This window comes from Phyllobates terribilis, unplaced genomic scaffold (assembly GCF_046119375.1).
Source record: "Phyllobates terribilis strain yellow unplaced genomic scaffold, ASM4611937v1 Scaffold_1__5_contigs__length_1240528914, whole genome shotgun sequence".
In the NCBI taxonomy this organism is placed as follows: Eukaryota; Metazoa; Chordata; class Amphibia; order Anura; family Dendrobatidae; genus Phyllobates; species Phyllobates terribilis.
In genome coordinates, this window is record NW_027362761.1 from 876111546 (window position 1) to 876133299 (window position 21754).

The window sequence follows — 21754 nt, forward strand, 5'->3', positions numbered from 1 at the left end:
CAGTGATGCGGAATACATGCGTTCCAATGCAAGTCAATGGCGGCAAAAACGCTGTGTTTACGCGAAATTAATGGTAGTGCTGCATATTTTTCCGCAATGATAATCCGCAGCAGAAATTTCCGCATCATGTGCACAGCACATGCGGATTATCATTGGGGAACATGGCAGACCTTCTACCAAGCGTTTTTTAAGCGTTTCTGCAGCGGAATTGCCGCTGCGGAAACACTTAAAAAACGCATAGTGGGCACACAGCCTAAAAGGGTTTTCCCACAAGCAAAGTACATTTTAATTAACAGATCTTGGGATAAAAAATGTGTTAAAAAATATATATTTCTGTGCTGAAATAATTTTATTGTTACACATCTGCCTCAGCTTGGCAGGGCTTCACCACCTTCCCCTATAGCTGTTGCCCTCTCCTATCCTCCAAGTTTTCCAAGTTGCCCAGCGTGCTCCCATAAGATCTGCTTAGGCCTAAAAAAGGCCCACTAAAACAAACACCTGTGACTTGGTATTAAGGCTCCTAGTCCTGTTTGTTTGCTGTGCTCCTCGATCACCATCTGGCCCACATCTGCCTTAAGACTCTAGTGCCCTGTGTGCTTCACCATTTGTGCTCCAACACTCTGATCCTGCATAGCTACAGCTCAGCAGGTTTACCCTCGCTCATCCATCTCTGCATTTAGCCATCAGTTGCAGCAAATAAACTTCTGCAGGACTCAGTTCATGTTGCATTCAGCCTTTCTTTGCTCTACCTCTCCTGTTCTACTGGTCCTGAGTTTTCTGCATCTGCCAAGCCCTCGCATTCCACATGCGTGCTACACCAACGCCTGGGGTCTGTGTGCCCTTGGGTTAGTGGACAAGACACCATAGGATCACAGCTGCTGCTTTTTCTGGGATAAAACATGTAAAAAACAAGCATCAAAAGCTTCACCCCACAGAAAGAATCAGTTGTGATCCACTGCCGTAATGACTGTATAGTCTTTAGCTTCCTCCCCTGCCCAGGAGATGTGGTACAGTATGATCAGACCATGTTCGTACACGGTCAGACACAGCCATTACACAGGGGAACATTTATAAGATTATCTCAGCACAGGAACATTTTTTTAACACATTCAATTTTGGAAACTATTATTATTCCAAGGTCTATTGATCAAAATGTACTTTGTTCACGGGACAACCCCTTTAAGGTTTCCTGTAGAGCATTGTCAAAGGGGGTGCAATTTATTTATTTAAACAAAAAAAAAAGCAGAACTAGAGAACAGATACTATGGCAGATAATGCAGTAGGTACTGGTGCGTATTGAGCACTTTCCTTGCATTAAAGGGAAAAGTACTTATTGGTGTGAGAACTGTAACTGTCACAAAAGAACACATTTACTGAAAATATTGTAAGGAATTAGTGCTTACCTGTGGAGGGAACAGCTGACAGAAGAGAGCGACAGCAGAGGGGCAACAAGAACATAAGCTGCATTTACACTGAAAGATTATCGTGAAACTCTTGTTCATCAGGTTAAATAATCTTTTGTGCAACGGAAAAGATTATCGTTCTTGGCGGTGCATCGTTCTGTGTTCCACAGGACTCTCACTACCGAGAATAATGGCAGCCTATGTGCAATGAGCAATCTATTACATATTATTCAGTGCTCATTGTTTATAGTCAATTAAGTGCACCTTGTAGCACCACAACAGTTCCAAGGAGCAGTCACAGTCTCCGCCACATGAGTGTACGAAGCAGAGATGACTTTCTTCGAAAAATAATATCCCGCATTGTGGCTGAGCACTTGCCATTATTTCAGTAGAACCCATGCAACGACTGTGTTGAAGGACATGCTGAAGTTGAGTTTCCACACAAATGGATGACTTAGCTTGTATTGATCTTTCCTGGGCACACATATAGAAACTAATGATGCAGCAAAGGAAGAGCACAGAAAGGCAGTAGATGGTGATGACAATGACCAGATACTACTTGAGAATGTGTAATGGCTACCAAAACCATGATCATGAGGAGAAGGAGGAGGACTGCTTGAACCTTGCTCATATTGCTGGCCAGTTTGCTTTTCCCGTGTGAGCAGGTGATGCTTCTTCATGTGCTGATAGAGAGCCATAGATTGTAACTGATTTGTGCCTGGACATCCACAGCTTATTTTGTGGTTGCAAAGCTTTCACACTAATAGATTAATCCATTGGCAACAAAGGTAAGATTTCCTCAGATGACCGCCCATAGGGTTTCCCACTACCATGACCACAGCTTTCAGGTGCTGTTGAGCCTCTTCTACCAACAACGGTTGTGGCATCACCTGTTCCCAAATTGAAGAAGCAGATCTACCCCTGGAAGATTTTTTGGATGGACATCAGCTGCACTATTTATCGCCATTGCCACCACCATCTCTGATGACATCAGCTCCTCGTCATCCCGATCTGGTTCTCAGGTCCTATCCACTGCACAGTCATCATCATACCTGAGTCAGCTGTGGTCTCAGTGTGGAAAATGTCCCGGGAATCTCTCAGTGTGGGACTCTCTCCAAACTTGTTAAACCACTAAGGCAAAATAAGCACTATACAATAATTTTCAGGTTTAAATTTGGCTTCAAATATGTAGAAACAGAACCATTCTCCAACAAATCTAATAGTCTTGATTTGCCAAAATTGTCCTCTCAGTACTCAGATGAACTCAGGAGACACGGCTGTTAGTTTATTTTTGCATAACAATATATAAAGATATTTATCTAGAAATGATAAAATGTGTACTACAAATGCCATCTAACTACAATAAATGACAATTTCCTTATCTGGAAGATGTTTCTGTGATTGCAGATTGTCAGCAAAAATATCTAGATGCCGGATTTAGGCTATGTGCCCACGATGCAGAAATACTCCGGATTTTTTCCTGAGCGTTTCTGCATCTCACTGGCAGAAAAAAACGCATGCGGATTGTACATGCGGATTGTACATGCGTTTTTCCTGCCAGGGACAAGCGGATGTGAAGCGTTCTTCACTTGCATTTCTGCATGCGGGTTGACAAGCGCTTTCCAAGCGATTTTAGCATCACTTGGAAAGTGCTTGGTCACACTATATAAATCCATGCAACCGGCATGGATTTATATAGTGCGACCGAAAGAATGTTAAAAAATAAATCTATACTTACCTTCTGATGGCCCCCGGAGTCCTTGTCTCTGCTTGCCGGCAGCTCGCGGTAGATTTAAGGACCTGCCGACGTCAGCGGTCGCGTGACCCGTCACATGACTAAATGACGTCACCGCAGGTCCTTTAGTCTACCGCGATCTGCCAGCAAGCCAAGACAAGCGCACCGCGGGCCATCAGAAGGTAAGTATAATATTTATTTTTTATTTTATTCTTTTTTTCACAGGTTCTATGGTACCCGGGTCCGGAGGAGAGCCTCCTCTCCTCCAGACCCGGGTACCATCCGCACATTGAAACGCAAGTAATCTGCATGTACAGATCCAGTGATGCGGAATACATGCGTTCCAATGCAAGTCAATGGCGGCGAAAACGCAGCGCTTTCGCAAAAAAATTGGCAGTGCTGCGTATTTTTCCGCAATGATAATCCGCAGCGGAAATTTCCACAGCATGTGCACAGCACATGCGGATTATCATTGGGGGACATGGCAGACCTTCTACCAAGCGTTTTTTAAGCGTTTCTGCAGCGGAATTGCCACTGCGGAAACGCTTAAAAAACACATAGTGGGCACACAGCCTCACTTTAACTGCTTTGCTATGGTTTATTACTAGAGCAACTTCATCATGTATGGGATCTCCCATACTGTTTAAACCTGTCTAAATGAACAGATAAATGAAAATAATCTTGAAGACTTTCTTAAGTATGCATTTACACCATGGAAATTCTGCGCTATATAAACTACATATATAAAAATAAAAAAAAATTCCTAATACGGTGATGTGAACATAGCCTCAGTCAGGAAAATGTGTTTATTTTGGTCCAAGTGCTGTCTGTGAAAAAAAATTACTGAAATCAATATTCATTGGAGACGTTCAGATTACTTTTTTTCATGGACCGAATATGAGTGTGAAAAAAAGCGCAGCAAGCGTTTCTTCGGTTCTCTTCAGTATTTTGGATGGGATTCGCTTATTCAAGTCCATGGGTGTGCAAAAATATTGGATCTCATGCGGTTCCACTGTATTGCATCTGATTTTTATGGATGCATTGCAATTCTTTAACATAGGAAACTGTATTTCGTTTTCTAAATTTTAGTAACTGTTAATGTATAAAAATGGATGCAGTATGGATTGCATACAGATTACAATACAGATAAAAAAGTCAGTTTTTTTCTGGATTAAAATCAGATGATTTTTTTTTATATCATGGGAATAAAGCTCCTGCAATTTAGAAGGGGCAGCTGAAATGCGCGGTTGTCAGATACAGCTGGGGACCCCCTGTATAGAGGACAGAAGTGGTTTATTACCACTTCTGTCTTTTCTTTTGTTAGACACATAGTGTTTAATTAGCGCTATTAAATAAATAAAAGCATCGGAACTGCTGATGCTTCTGTATGTCCTAGAGATCACATAATCATTGGATATCTGCCCGGCATAGCAGAGGTGCTACAGCTCCGCCGCTGACCTTTATCACTGTATTACTGATCATCTGATATCTGCCCCTGCCGAGTACTGCACTTCATGTCCCATTCAAGTAAATGAGAAAAGCTGCATTAAAAAGAGTTTAGTGAAAGTTGTCTGAAGATGTAACCAGTATAGTGCATTACTCATCATTACGTAATCATTTCCTGATGCTATTAGCTAAAGAACATTTCTACCACTTATTTATAGGAATATGATACATGAATTTATGAAGAAGAATTATAATTTATTACTTGCACAAATGTTGAATAAAAGGAAATTACATAAGCACCAAGTATTTGTTTCAACAAGTATGAAGTATATTCACTATTTTTCTTCATGAGTCATGGAGACACTTCTACTGCACTAGAAGTATTATAATGCAATCAGATAGATAGATAGATAGATATATGGATAGATAGATAATAGATAGATGGATAGATACAGTTGAAACCATACACTATATAAAAAGACACATCTGAATGTTTTTCTCAATATCTGACATGAAATCAGAATAAGCCTTTCTCGTTTTAGGTCAATTAGGATTACCATAATGTTTAATATTTGCCAAATGCCAGAATAATGAGAGAGAGAGCGTTTTAAGGCATTTTTATTACTTACTGCAACGTTAAAAGTATACATACACTAAGATTACTATGCCTATACACAATTCTGGACTGCCCATATGACGATGTTGTGTGTTGGAAGCTTCTGATAGGTTTTTTGGCAACATCTGAGTTAATTAGAGACACACCTGTGGATGTATTTTAATGCACACCTGAAACACACTGCTTCTTTGTGTAAAATTGAGATTCTGGTTTGGCTTTTATCCCAAGTCATGTGGCAAGGCTCCTTAAAGGGTCAATATTGACTTTTAGGATTGCTACTTCCAGTAGATGGCACTAGAGTTCTAGTCCTCTTCCTTCTGATGAGGCAATTTGCATAATTATACATGTAGTTTTCTGTCCATTTTCAATCTAATCAGACCAATATCAATCAAAAGTGATGTGTAGCGCAGTTTTTGAATGAAAGTAGCAATGTTCCTAGAATTCTGAACAACTCGGTTGAAAATCTGTTTCTGCCAATCATCTTTGGATCACTATTTACCCCCTTTTTTGTATGTGTCCTTCTTCCCTCCTTTTTTTATTTGATTTTATATCATGGAATCTCAATAAAATTTATAAATGATTTTGGTAATACGCTACGCGTATAGTAGGAGTATTTTGTAGGGATTATTTAGCATAGTGCTAATCACATGATAGCATGATAGCTGATGACCTAATGATATCTCTCCCAACTCTCCTACACCCGACTCAGACGAACATTCATGTTCATGGGGATAGCAGAGAAAGCTGCTGCCAGACAGTTCTGGCAGCAGCTTATCTCCTGATTAACAAAAGGATTAGGCATCAAAAATCAAGCTGCCTGACCCTTATCTCCCACAACGTCATCTGTAGATTGTCGGATGATCCTGCTATTATTGGCAGGTTTGACCAACTGTAGTCTAATGTGTATGGGCTCCTTTAAACTAGAGAGTCAATTAGTTCATGCTGATTGATACATTTTAGAATAATTCTAATTCCCACCACCCATTTATTGCCTTATCCTATGCCAGAAATTTGAATAGAAATGTAAGCGCATATTTTGGCCCGCAGTGTTGTAAATTAAGACATGTCCCTTCTGGAGAGGCCACACACACTGGTCAGACAAAGCACAGAAAGTGTGTAAGGCTGGGTGCCCACGTAGCATTTTTCAAGCGTTTATGCTGTGGAATTTCCGCAGCGGAAACGCTTGTCAAACGCTAGGTAATCCGCCCCCCATGGTCCCCAAGGGGATTCCGCATGTTCTATGCACATGCTGCGGATTTTTCCGCAGCGTTTCTGCTGCGTATAAAAATCCGCAGCATGTCATTTAATTTTGCGGAAGCGCAGCAGAACTCCCGCCATTGACTTGCATTGAGACGCATAGAAACCGCGACTGCACATTTCTACAAGCGGCTTCTATGCGTCTCTATGTGCGGATGGTACCCAGTTCTGGAGGAGAGAAGACTCTCATCCAGACCTGGGTACCATTGTACCTGTAAAAAAAAGAATAAAATAACAAATAAAGTTTATACTCACCTGTCCGGAGGCTTCTCTCTGAATGCCGGCATCGCTTGAGGACCTGCGGTGACGTCACAGTCATGTGACCGCAGGCCCTTCACTGCTCTGTCTCGCGATATGCCGGCAGCCGGGAACCAGACAGGAACGAGCGCTGCAGCCACGCCGGGCATCGGGGGTGAGTATAGCTTTATTTGTTTTAATTTTTACGGTCACACTGTATAAATCCATGCTGTTTGCATGGATTTATACAGTGTGACCTAGTTGTCAAGCACTTTCCAAGTGATGCTATCGCCTGGAAAGCGCTTGTCAATCTGCATGCGGAAACGCATGTGAATCCGCATGTGGATCCGCATGTATTCTGCAGGAAAAACGCATGCACAATCTGCATGCGTTTTTTCTGCCAGGGAGATGCAGAAATGCTGCAGAAATTTTCTGCTTCATTTCTGCATCGTGGGCACATAGCCTTAAACATCTAATATTGTGCAAGCAATGAAAGACATTTTTTTTCTGTAATTTACATTAGAATGCTGGCACATTTAGATTAGTGAATGAGTAAACCCAGTGATGAATAGGTGGATGGATGGATAGATAGATACAGTGGCTTGCAAAAGTGTTCACCCCCTTGGCTTTTTACCTATTTTGTTACATTAAAACTTTTGTTTAAATATTTTTGTAATCCCATTTGTGTGTGATGCATCAGCAGTAAATAGTTTAAGTTGGTGAAGTGAGAAAAATATGGGTATAAATTAAATTTATTGGATCAAATAACTAATAATTGACATGAGCGTATGTATTCACCCCTTTTGCTATGAAGCCCCTAAAAGTTTCTAGTGCAAGCAGTTACCTTCATAAGTCACATGATTAGTGAAAGGAAGTCCACCTGTGAGCAATCCAAGTGTCACATGGTCTGTCAGTATATACACACCTTATCTGAAAGGCCACAGAGGCTGCAACACCATTAAGAAGAGGCACCACTAACCAAACAACACCATAAAGACCAAGGAGATCTCCAAACAAGTCAGGGACCAAGTTGTTGAGAAGTACAAGTCAGGGTTGGGTTATAAAAAAATATCCCAATCTCTGATGATCCCCCTGGAGCAGCATCAAATCCATTATCATAAAATAGAATGAACATGGTACCACAACAAACCTGCCAAGAGAGGACCGCCCACCACAACTCTCAGCTCGGGCAAGGAGGGCATTAATCAGAGAGGCAGCACAGACACCAAAGGTAACCCTGAATTTGCTACTGAGTTTCCAAGCAGAGACCGGAGTATCTGTCCATATGACCACAATGAGTCGTACACTCCATAAAGGTGGCCTTTATGGAAGAGTGGGCAGAAAAAAGCTTGTACTTACACAGAAAAATTGTAAGCCTCGTTTTGAGGTGGCCAAAAGACATGTGGGAGACTCCCCATTTGTATGGAGGAAGGTGCGGTGGTCAGATGAGACCAAAATTAAACTTTTTGGCCACCACGGTAAACGCTATGTCTGGCGCCAAACCAACACAGCTCATCACCCCAAGAACATCATCATTCCCACAGTGAAACATAGTGGTGGCAACATCATGCTGTGGGGATATTTTCCGGCAGCAGGGACTGGGAAAACGGTCCTAGTTGAGGGGAAGATGGATGGTGCAAAATTCTAAGATATTCTTGAGCAAAACCTATTTCAGTCTGTCAGTGATTTGAGACTGGGACGGAGGTTCACCTTCCAACAAGACAATGACCCAAAGCATACTGCTAAAGCAACACTCAAGTGGTTTAAGGGGAAACGTGTAAATGTTTTGGAGTGGCCTAGTCAAAGCCCAGACGTTAATCCAATTGAAAACCTTTGGTCAGACTTGAAGATTGCTGTTCACCAGAGGAAACCATCTGACTTGAAGGAGCTGGAGCAGTTTTGCCTTGACAAAAATCCCAGTGGCAAGAAGTGGACAGCTCATACAGACTTATCCAAAGCGACTTTCAGTTGTTATTGCCTCAAAAGGAGGCTCTACAGACTACCGACTTTAAGACTTGGGGGGGGGGGTGAATAGTTATGCACATTGAAGTTTTCAGTTATTTTGTCCTATTTGTTGTTTGCTTCACAATAAAAAGAAACCCAAATGTTCACAGTTGTAGGCATGTTCTTTACATGAACTGATGCAAACCCTCAAAAAAACTGTGACATTCCAGGTTGTGAGGCAGCAACACATGAAAACCATCAAGGGGGTGAATACTTTCGCAAGCCACTGTAGATAAATAGATAACATAGATAAGAACCTGTCACGTTAAACATGATGTCTGCAGGCAGCATGTTATAGAGCAACTGAGAAGTTAGATCTATCTATGTATGGCAATAGATTTAGTATAACATTTTTATTTATTAATATACCAGTTGTTTGTTCTTCTTCCATGCTGTTGTAGGCTGCATATTGTACAGTCATAACAAATACAACAGCTTTTCTTCTCTTCATAACAGGAAATATAGATTTACTATATAAGTAACTGGGCTAGCAGTCATGTTAAAAGATATGATCTTACATAAAAGATATAATGAACATTTGTGGAAAAGTAAATATCTTCTTTTGCCCCCAAATAGGGCAAAACAAAACAGGGCACTTCTGCTTGTCAGAGTTGTATGTCTCTGTACTGTGTGCAAAGTGTCTCTTCAGAGAGGAACTCTAATGGGAGTAGCAAGCATAAAAGCAATCTTAAAAGTCAATATCGACCCTTTAAAGGGGTTGATATTGACTTTTAGGATTGCTACATCCAATAGGTGGTCCCACAGATCAATTTGTCTTCCTGCTGAAGAGGCTATTTGCATATTTAAATCCCAGAGGAGAATTGCATGGCCTATAAGTCTCCTTACACCAGCTCGGTACTCTCCACAAGGAGAGACGTTACCCCATAGACTTCTGTACAGTGTGCCACTGTGAGTGATGATTGGACAATATCAGACTGTGCAGCAATACAACTTCAACTGGTAGCGCCTAGTTGTCAGTTTATTTATATTTTTAAAATTGGGATAATAGAAACAAAAAATCACACAGGTTTTTTTTAGTGTAACATTAGATATGTTTATTCATGTGACTATGATATTGTATGACTCAATAACAAAAGGAGGCTTTAAATCTTATAGGCTGTGTAGGAAAACATGAGCTCATATCACCCCAGGACATAGCTTTCAGCATCACACCTCTTTCCACAGTAAACACCTTCCAAAGCTCATCCATAACTTCCAAATAACCTTCATGCTGTAGGATACACGAATTGTCCGATTAAACATAGCTGTCCCAAAAACCATAACTTTTAGAAAGGGCAACACTCCACAATCAATTGAAACATAATGACCCCTGAGACAGTAAGGATCAAGAAGTATACAGAAAAATATTAGGTATAAAAAAGTATTCCTTATTAACAATCATATAAATACATGATAGAGAAAAGATAAAAATAAGGTGCCTCATGCCAAGAATAGATGCAGTAATATAACTTTTATGGCCAATATACAGAATAACTAACAGTTACTGGCTAAATTATTAGCCCTCCTACACTATAAAAAATGTATGTTAGGGAGTCATGCAGAATTCCAAACAGAAATGCCCTAGGTGAATCAATCAGAGTTATAAGTGGTATAAACGAAATTAATACCTAAAACCAGAAATGCTGATGAAGTCCACCAAAGAGGTAATACAGCATCCCTCCACCCCGACGCACGTTTTGCCTTGCTTCTTGTTCTTGTTTAAGCATTATTTTTCATGATTATGTATTCTATACCATCTGTAAATAAAATATAAGATTACATTATTATTTCATTTCCTGCACCCAGGAAATGAAAAAAAAAAATTGGCTAGCTTAAAGGGAATCTGTGACGTAAAAAATACTATTGACCTGCAGATATGGGGGTAATCTGCAGGTTAATAGCATTCTGAAGCTGCCTGGCACCTGCACTTAGAGCACTTAGAGACCCACTGCTGGGAGGAAATAAACTTTTTGGGGGTAAACGTTGGGGGGTTTTGAGATTAGGCAGTAAGAATCCTGGCAAAGAAAAAATATTTGAGAGATATTGGGGTAAAGAGATCCCCATTAATAACAGCTCTCTTGCAATGACTAGTGTGAATATATTGTATAGTGTGCCAAAATTACATGAAGATGTTTGGAAAAATCCTTTTAATTTAGCGAAGGTGAAACCAGAGTTATCTCATCAATGTAGAAGACTTATGCTAATAGTTTATGTACTATATAATATAGGTAGCATTGAACTTTATGCAAGGTCTTGTTTGCAAAGGTAAACAGCAGAGATGGGCACAGGGCAGCCTTGTCTTATTTGCTTACTCTAATCAAATATCAAGATGTTCTGGTTTGTGTGTGCACCGAACAATAAAGCCATATTATCAATGTCCACCCCTACTTCTAAAGCCACTACTGATCCTGCAATGTACAATGATAAAGAACTCCATTAAATAGATGCTGTATGAAGACCACTGCTAGAATTGTGAAATCCACATTTTACTATATGTAGGTAGCACGCGGATGTCAGAAGGCTAGGCTTTCTTTGGTGCAGATTACATGATTTGGTTGTACAGATAACAAAGAGCTCAAGGTTTATAAACTGGATGGAAATAAACTGTGGGACTCCAATATACCTTCAGTCCTGATTCATCAAGCAGTTTTTGCCATAATTCTAGCGTAAATCTACTTGAAATATTTCAAAAGTTTTTTGCAAAGTTTCTACGTCAGTCCTGGCCAGCGCTGCCAAATTTTAGAAAAGTAAGCTGGAGGGAGTGTAGGTAACCCAAAATGTATGACAATGTACACCACAAGGAGAGAAATGGACGACAGCCCCTCTGTGGAATAACAATCTGGCACAGTTTCCGTGTCTTCCAGAATGGTTGTTGTAAGGTCATCAATAACCTGAACCTTATTTCAGGTTGGTGGGGTCTCAGTATTTAAACTCTCGCCAATCAAACACTTATCAATTTTCTATATCAAACAAGTTAATTTGGGAAACAGTACCTTCATTAAGATCTTGCTGAAACTGCACAGTACATTACAGGGTTTTAGTGGTTTAATCAATTTTAAAGAACTATTAGTCCACATTGGCTGATGTTATGTTCTATATAATATACAGAAAAGATGGCACCCAATATTGCCGTGTCAGCTCCAACCTCACCAATGCAGGACCCAGAAGAGCTCCAGAGGAGAAAGATGGATAAAAGAGCAAAAATAATAGCCGAGCTGATACAGACAGAAAAAGATTATCTGACTGACCTGGAACTCTGCATCAGAGAAGTAGTGCAGCCGCTCAGGCAGCACCATGTAAGTAATGACTCTTCTCACCTAATGGCCCAATTCACTGGAACAATACCCAAATGTACTCAACTCTTTCTGCTTTATTTGCCCATTTTAAATGTTCGCTTGTAACTAACCTGGAAATATCCATGGTGAACGTGAACCTTCACTATATTTTTCTTCTGTGCATTTTCCTGCAAAATAAATCCTGAATATAACTACAGTGGGGAAAAAAGTATTTAGTCAGCCACCAATTGTGCAAGTTCTCCCACTTAAAAAGATGAGAGAGGCCTGTAATTGTCATCATAGGTAGACCTCAACTATGAGAGACAAAATGAGAAAACAAATCCTGAAAATCACTTTGTCTCATTTGGAAAGAATTTTTTTTTAAATTTTGGTGAAAAATAAGTATTTGGTCAATTACAAACAAGCAAGATTTCTGGCTCCCACAGACCTGTAACTTCTTCTTTAAGAGGCTCCTCTGTCCTCCACTCATTACCTGTAGTACTGGCACCTGTTGTTATCAGTATAAAAGACACCTGTCCGCAACCTCAAACAGTCACACTCCAAACTCCACTATGGTGAAGACCAAAGAGCTGTCGAGGACACCAGAAACAAAACTGTAGCCCTGCACCAGGCTGGGACGACTGAATCTGCAATAGTCAAGCAGCAATAATTAGAAAATGGAAGACATACAAGACCACTGATAATCTCCCTCGATCTGGGGCTCCACACAAAATCTCACCCTGTGGGGTCAAAATGATCTCAAGAACGGTGAGCAAAATTCCAGAACCACACGGGGGGACCTTGTGAATGACCTGCAGAGAGCAGGGACCAACGTTACACAGGCTACCATCAGTAACACACTACGCCGCGAGGGACTCAGAGCCTGCAGTGCCAGACATGTCCCCCTGCTTAAGCCATTACATGTCCGGACCCGTCTGAAGTTTGCATTTGGATGATCCAGAAGAGTTTTGGGAGAATGTCATATGGTCAGATGAAACCAAAATAAAACTGTTTGGTAGAAACACAACTCGTTGTGTTTGGAGGAGAAAGAATGCTGAGTTGCATCCAAAGAACACCATACCTACTGTGAAGCATGGGGGTGGCAACATCATGCTTTGGGGCTGTTTCTCTGCCAAGGGACCAGGACGACTGATCCGTGTACATGAAAGAATGAATGGGGCCATGTATCGTGAGATTTTGAGTGCAAACCTCCTTCCATCAGCAAGGGTATTGAAGATGAAACGTGGCTGGGTCTTTCAGCATGACAATGATCCCAAGCACACCACCAGGGCAACGAAGGAGTGGCTTTGTAAGAAGCATTTCAAGGTCCTGGAGTGGCCTAACCAGTCTCCAGATCTAAACCCTATAGAAAACCTTTGGAGGGAGTTGAAAGTCCGTGTTGCCCAGTGACAGCCCCAAAACATCACTGCTCTAGAGGAGATCTGCATGGAGGAATGGGCCAACAGACCAGCAACAGTGTGTGCCAACCTTGTGAAGACTTACAGAAAACGTTTGACCTCTGTCATTGCCAACAAAGGATACTGTATATAACAAAGTATTGAGATGAACTTTTGTAATTGACCAAATACTTATTTTCCACCAAAATTTGAAAAAAATTTATTTCCAAATCAGACAATGTGATTTTCAGGATTTGTTTTCTCATTTTGTCTCTCATAGTTGACATCTACCTATGAAGTCAATTACAGGCCTCTCTCATCTTTTTAAGTGGGAGAACTTGCACCATCGTTGGCTGACTAAATACTTTTTTTCCCCGCTGTCACAGAGACACATCAGGATACAGATTTGTCCACTCTAAACTGCACATATCAGTTATCTTACATATATCCAAAAATGTATCAAATATATTTAATATTACGTATTTCATTCAATTACATTCCAGATTAAACTATAAGGGTGCAGTCAGACGGACGACACAGCCGACGATTGTATCACAGTGCACGGACTGGCCGGCAGCTCTCCTGACCCGAACGTGACAACTGCATTGAAATGCATGACGCTGTCACGCTCAGGTCAGGAGTGGTGCCGGCCAGTCAGATGTGATCATCGGCCATGTTATATGGCCATCGGACTGCGCCCTAAAAAGAGTAATAGCAGGTTAATCTCCACTCCACATATAAATGAAAGTCAAGGAAATTTAAAGGAAATCCGTCATCAGGTTTTTGCTATTTAATCTGAGAGCAGTGTGACGTAGGGGCAGGGACCCTGTTTACAGTGATGTGCCACTTACTGGTCGGCTTGTTGTAGTTTCAATACAGTCATAGTTTTATCAGTAGGAGATTACCATTACAGGACTAGTAAACCTGCTGCCAGGTAGTCCAACCACACCCCCACCACTGATTGGCAGCTACATGCCTATGCACAGTATACACAGAAAGCTGCCAATCAGTGATGTGGATGGGGTTATAGAGAGCTCAGCATTCGGAGAACTGCTAGATCTGCAGCAGAAAATAGAGTGATGAAACAATGATTTTTATCAAAACTACAGTAAGCAACGCAGTAAATGACACATCACTGGAATTAGGGTCTCTGTCCCTACATCATGCTGCTCACAGATTACATAGCAAAAAAAATGGTGACAGATTCCGGCCTTCATCTCAGGAAACCTCTTGTTGATATGATCCCTCACCCTTTGAGACTTAGTGCGACAGGGAATTCACATGGTTGTCCATTAAGAAGAGGTGAATGTGGGGGTCCTTTGCTGTCGAGACCATTGCTGACCATCAGAATAAGGAGGCCAGAGAGATATGCCTCCTTCATGGGGTTTTCTGCACAGTGGCACTATTCTCCAGACTACCATCCCACTAATCACCGTAGATAGGTAATTATGTTCCTATACTTACAATTGAGAAAGGATTACGCTGATTAATATCTGAATACTTCCAACTTCAGCTTCTTCATGATTCATCCTACCTCCAATGAATTCGTTGTTCTACACAATGGGCGAGAGGCCGTGGAGAAGTGTGACCTATTTTTAGTTGTCTCAGTTCTGTATTCTCAACAGTATTAGATCATCCCTTTATTAACCATACGCCTTCCAGGTGTTACGCTAACTGGCTACAAGTAAGCACAATGTCTTATTTGCTATTAATAAGCCTTTTTATGACCCTTCCTTCACCAGTCAGAACGCTTTGATGTGGATGCGCTATTCAGTAACATTGAGTCCGTCTGTCAGGTATCAACCAAAATGGTGTCCCTGTTGGAAGAAGCCACAGCAGATGTGGAGCCGGAGCTGCAAGTGATAGGTATATACACTTTTTCTTTCCTTGAATATGCAGCAGGTATCTATGTCATGCTGCCCCGATCTGGTGTCAGCTCGTAGCTTTCACTACACAAAGGACCTCTGCAGGGTGAGACGCCCTATTATGTTATGGAAGCACGGTGTAACCCTAGTACTCAATGCCATTAACTTCACAACCTCATGTATAATAATGAGGGCTTTTCACATGGATACTTGGAAAGAAAAATTCTCTTTTCACCATGGGGGATATATTCTTGAGTAAAGCATATAAGACTTTGCAAAAAATGTCCATATGTTATCATCAACAATTTATATTAGTGTCAGTGTCCTCCAAAACGAAACATTAGCGTACGTAGAGGAATAGAAATCTCCTAGGGGTTATAGTATTACAGTAACTGGAACAGTAGCCTGTCTCCATCTGTAGACTCATGTTGTTTCGGGGCCTCAGAAATGATAAGCTAGTAACACTGTCTGCTTATTTTCTGTTTTTCTTTTTTACCAGGGCCATTGTTACTGAGATCCTCCACTTATTCATTGCAGGACTTAGCGCAGTGTGTCAAGTGGTGGAAAGCAAACTGCCATCACATCTTATATCTGGCCCCCAAATTATCTTTATCAGCAGCACATCAAGCCATGTAAGAAGGGCATGTGCTGCCGACAGTATGTACATTGTACAGGGACCCGACGATCATACTAAAGATTGTTGCTCCCCATACAGTTTGTGTAAGGGTGCTTTTGACGCGCCCCTGGGCCTGTGTCGCGCTGCGTTGCGCACGCGGGAGCTTACCCGGAGCCGGATCTGTTTAGGGTTGTAGTCTCGTGGCGGTGACCCGGTCCGTGCCCAGGGAGTCAAACTGGACGGCAGTCTGTTAGCGGTAGAAAATGGTTGATGACTACGCCACCCGTTGAATGCAGCCAGGGGGCTGCTGCTGCAGGGCAGACCGCTGAGGCCGGTGGAAGGATGGTGCAGCGTGATAGTATAACCCCCAACGGGAGGGGTATGGCCTCAGGGCAGCCGACGTGGATGATGGGGGTAGCAGGAACCACTCAGAGACGGTATGGTAGCGTTCAGGGTCTTTACTGGTAACAACGATAGACCCTCCCGGAGTACTTGCTAGCGAACGGGGCCTGGTCAGTCCTTGAGCAGATGGGATCTCCCCTGGCCAGGCGTAGTTGTAGGCCTCCCAAGCTGACTGTACTCTTCTGGCTACCTTGCTAGAAGCTGATGTAAGTAGCCCACGTCCCTGAGTGTACCGTGTGGTGCTCACCCGTATGGCCGGTGACTCGGGGCCTTCTAATGGCTTCCGCTCCACGATGGCGGTGCTGGTCCCACGCGTGTGACCGGGCCTTCGGGCTTCTGGGCCAGGGGACCTGAAATCCCCTGCCTGACGGATTCTGCTGCTGGGTAGAAGTTAGTCCCCACAGCCTCGGACTCCGGGTCCGGTAAAGAATCTTCTTAGTCAGGGCGAGCTCTTTAGCTGCCAGCCCCTGACTCCTTGTGACTCTGCTGCTTCCTATGCTGCTCTTGTCTCTACTCTTCCTGGACTCACTAACCCTGCCTCAGCCCCGGGTTTATACAGGGGAAGTTCTTCCCCTCCCAAGGCTGGGCAGGAGGTGTGGCATGCACAGGATCCCTGACCAAAGGACCTCCCACCTGCTCTCAGACGTAATATCTCTATCACTGTGACAACCAGACCCCTGGGGTGTCACACTCCCCCCTAGTGAAATTTAGTACTCCGGGACTAAACACTTTTTAGAAAAATATAACAAGGTATATCAAAGAACAATAAAATACAATAAGGAAACACAATAAGATGGTCACGGATGTCCGCAACCGGGTGCAGTCTTTGAAGAAAAGCAAAGGTGTCCATTTCACCAACACAGGGAGACGTAACCAGGTAGGGGTCTGTCCTACCCCGAGTCCTTAACAGTCTCTAGTCCATCCTGGGTTACGCTCCAACTATATACAAAGGATTCCCGGTAAATCCACCGAAGACTCCTAAAAACAACTAGAAACACAAAATTACACACAAGCAACAATAAACAGGTAAACATTGTAAAACAACTTAAACATTTAGATCCTCCAACGTGCGGGTAACTGGCCTCTAGTGGCCCTAGTGGACCTACGGAGCTGACTGTCTGGCCCTGAACTACAGGGTGTAGGAGCTGTCAAGGGTAAACTGGGCAGCTGTCTACCGGCTCTTTGTCTCACTAGGGGTACGGCAGGCTCACTATAAGCAGAGGGTGGATTCTCCTGTTCCGCTTGGGTGGAGTCTTCTGCCTCCTGGACCGGCTGCTCTTCCAGCTCTACCCGTTGCTCCGTAGGTTCTTGGGATGATGGTTGGAGGAAGGTGAGTACGGGTACCACAACTGCACCATTGACTTGAGTCCAAGACCGAGGGAAGTCCCCGAGCACGGTACTAACCATATCTTCCCTTTCTTCCACGGGTCGATGGTCTTCCTGTTCCTCCTCAGGGTTCCTCAGTTGTTCGGGGCACTTCTTCAGGTGGTCCCGGGATACAATGGCTGTGGTTTCCCCTCCGTCTTTACTGATGGTACAGACCTTCGGGTTCTCGTGGCTTGAGGGCAGTACGGTGTACGGGTCCTTCTCCCACTGGTCGTCCAACTTGTGGAGCCGTCTCTTCCTCTTCAAGACCTGCTCTCCGGGTACCAGGGGAACAGCGGGAGCATACTGGTTGTAAGTCTTCTCTTGTCTTTCCCTAGCCTGACAGAGACTTCGCTCCACGCTCTCCTGTACTTTCCGGTACTGCTGCTGCCTCTCTGTGTCCCAGTCTGTTTCTGGTGAAGTGTCCTCGGGCGTCAGGACTCCCATTTCCAGGTCAACAGGTAACTTACCAGGTCTTGCCCTCATTAGGTAAGCCGGGGTACAGTTGGTGGAACCTACCGGGATGTGGTTGTATAGGTCCACCAGATCGGGCAACTTCTCAGGCCACAGACTGCGTTCTTCCAGGGGCAACGTTTTTAGAAGATCCATTACCACCTGGTTCATTTTCTCACAAAGTCCATTAGTTTGCGGATGGTAGGGTGTCGTCCTTATCTTCCGGCAGCCATACAGATTGCAGAATTCCTGGAAGACCTCCGCTTCAAAGGCAGGTCCCTGGTCCGTCAGCACTTGGTCCGGGTACCCGTGTGGACGGCAAAAGTGCTGCTGGAAGGCTCTAGCTGCTGTTCGAGCCGTTAAGTCCTTGACGGGGACGACAACCAGAAACCGGGAGTAATGATCCACGATGGTTAACGCGTAGACGTAGCCACTTCTGCTGGGGGTCAGTTTTACATGATCCAAGGCTACCAGTTCCAACGGTTGCCGGGTGACGATGGACTGCAGGGGAGTCTTCTGGCTGGCCCGGTCCTTCCTTCTCAGATTGCACGGGCCACAGTCTCTGCACCACTTCTCGATGGTTCCCCTCATGCCTACCCAGTGGAACCGCTCGCGCAGCAGGAACTCCAGCTTTTTCCACCCGAAGTGTCCAGCTCCGTCGTGGTATGCCTCCATCACCATGGCTGCGTCTCTTCGTGGCACCACTACTTGCCAGAGTAGTTCATGCGTCCTGGAGTTAACCATTCTGCGGCACAACTTCCCCTTGTAAAGGAACAGTCGACTCTTCTCTGCCCATAGTTGTTTGGCTTCCTCTGGAGCGTCTGATTCCAGGCTAGCCTCCGGGCGAGTCAGCATCTCCTTCACCAGTCGGACGGCAGGGTCGCTGTCTTGCGTTTCCGCCCAGTTGTAGTGAGGTAAGGGGTTCAACGTAGCAGCCTGCTTACTCCTTACCCGGTGGGAATACTGGATAGTCCCATGACGGTGGAACGCAGGGAGTTCAACTTCTTCCAGTCCCTCCGGATCTTCTCCTCCGTCCGGCAGGTTGGGCATCCTGGACAGGGCGTCCGCGTTGGTATTGGAGCGCCCTGCCCGGTATTTAATTGTGAACTCGTAGTTGGACAGACGGGCCATCCACCTCTGCTCCAGGGCACCGAGTCTTGCCGTGTCCAGGTGTGTCAGCGGGTTGTTATCCGTGTATACGGTGAACCGGGAAGAAGCGAGGTAATGCTTAAAGCGCTCGGTGACTGCCCATACCACGGCCAGGAACTCTAGCTTAAATGAGCTATAATTCTCGGGATTCCTTTCGGTGGGTCGCAGTTTTCGGCTGGCATAGGCGATTACTCGCTCTTTCCCCTGCTGAATCTGGGACAGTACGGCTCCTAGCCCGACGTTACTGGCGTCGGTGTAGAGGATGAAGGGCTGGCTATAGTCCGGATACGCCAAGATTTCATCCCCCGTGAGGGCCATCTTCAGCTGGCGGAAGGACTCTTCCTCTAGCTCTTCCCATTTGAAGGGCGGCTTCTGGTTCTTGGCCTTCCGGGACTGGCCTATCAGGAGGTCCTGCATAGGCGCCGCCTTTTTGGTGAAACCGGGAATAAACCTTCGGTAGTAGCCTACCAACCCTAGGAACTGCCGCACTTCTTTTACGCTGGAAGGGCTTGGCCATCCTTTGATTGCGGTGATCTTATCGGGGTCGGGAGCCACTCCGTCAGCGCTCACCACGTGTCCCAGGTATTGCACCTTTGGTTTCAGGAGGTGACACTTGGAGGGTTTCACCTTTAGGCCGTAACTCGCCAGAGCTTCGAACACCTCCGCCAGGTGTTTCAGGTGGTCCTCATAAGTTTTGGAGTATACGATGACATCGTCCAGGTACAACAGGACCGTCTCGAAGTTTCTGTGGCCCAGACAGCACTCCATTAATCGTTGGAAGGTTCCTGGGGCGTTGCAGAGTCCGAACGGCATGCAGGTGAACTCGCTAAGTCCCATCGGGGTGGTGAATGCGGTCTTCTCCCGGTCCGCCTCTGCTACAGGAACCTGCCAGTACCCGCTAGTGAGATCCAAGGTAGAGAAGAAGTTAGCAGATCTTAAAGCAGCCAATGACTCCTCTATCCTTGGTAAGGGGTACGCATCCTTGTGTGTGATACGGTTGATTTTCCGGTAATCTACACACATCCTCATGGTGTTGTCTTTCTTTTTGACTAAAACTAGTGGGGCTGCCCAGGGGCTACAGCTATCCCGGATTACCCCAGCCTCCTTCATGTCTCTAAGCATCCCCTTGGCGTGTTGGTAATGTGCAGGGGGTACGGGTCGATACCTCTCTTTTATGGGAGGATGATCTCCCGTGGGGATGCGGTGTTCTACCCCCTTGACTCGCCCGAAGTCTAACGGGTGTTTACTAAACACTCTCTCATACTCTTGAACCACCCGATAGACTCCTTGTTTCTGGTGTGAGGGAGTGGAGTCAGTACCCAGATGTAGTTGCTGACACCAGTCCTCCATGTCTTTCTTAGAGCCGTTACCTTCCTCCGGGTGAGATGGAGGCAAGGGTTCCACAGATTGTATAGAATTTTGATTAGTGGTATATAATTTGGCTAGCGTGGCATACCGGGGCAGGTACACTTCCCTCTCCCCGATATTTATTATGCGAACGGGCACCCTCCCATGGCGTACATTGACCACCCCCCGTGCTGTCAAAATGGTGGGCCTACTGTCTGAGTAAACTGGTTCTACCATTGCCTGGTAATCTCTACCTCTCAGACCAATAGCTGCCCGGCACCAAATCATCATTTCACTTTTTGGGGGCATGGCAATAGGAAAAGGGTCACACATTCTTACGCTACCAATCTCACCGCCGGAGAGTTCCACTTGTTGCCGTTGCATCAGTGCCCGGATCTCTTTCTGGAGCACCCGCTGCTCGCCGGAGCTGGCATTCTTGGCAACCTGCTGTAAAAGGAAAATCACCTCTGCAAGACAATTTTCAATTACATTAGTTCCTAGAGTTATTTTTGGGTGACTCTCATGTTTGTCAATATCTACAATGATCAGTCCCTGTGCGGCCAGTTCGACTCTACCAATTTTGATGGTCACCTCTTTAAATCCGATCTGTGGCACGGGCTGACCATTGCTGGCGATGATACTCAAGTCGTCGTCAGGGTAGCGGGTAATATCCGAGTCATTCCAGTACTGCTTGAAGAGCACGTACGGGATGGTGGTGACCTGTGACCCGGTGTCCAGTAGGGCACTCATGGGAATGCCATCCAGTACCACAGGCAAGACTGGACGTCCTCCCACATATCTGTCGCGCCAGTTCGATGGGCCTGGTGATCTTTTTCCTGGGGGTTGGCCCTCTACCCCAGGTTGTGCCCGTTTAAAGAACAGTACCTTTCCATATGTCCGGGTTGATTGCAGCGGCGGCAGATGGGTCGTCCGTCCTCGCTGTATCGGTCACTGGGTCTTCCTCTGGCCGGTGGGGTCCTCCTTGGTCGACGCCACGGGATGTCCTCCGGTCCGGATGCCAGCTGGATCTTCCCTGGAGTGGAAACCTGTAAAGACTGCACAGTTCGGGTTAGCGCAGCAACGCTTTTAGCTAGCTCTTGGACCTGATGGTGTAGGTCTGGAGCCGGGTCATTGTCCAAAGCCTGCGCATCAGCTCCCACAGGCCCTGCTGACAAGGGCGCCGCCTC

General features: G+C 44.7%; 1 protein-coding gene across 1 annotated transcript in view; it reads left to right on the forward strand.

Moving 5' to 3' along the window:
• Positions 1-21754, forward strand: part of ARHGEF38 (Rho guanine nucleotide exchange factor 38) — a 185246-nt gene that overhangs the window by 56924 nt on the left and 106568 nt on the right. Inside the window, exons 2-3 of the mRNA XM_073639497.1 lie at positions 11807-11994; positions 15113-15236. Coding sequence (XP_073495598.1) covers positions 11807-11994; positions 15113-15236 — 312 coding nt within the window. The remainder of the gene's footprint in view (positions 1-11806; positions 11995-15112; positions 15237-21754) is intronic.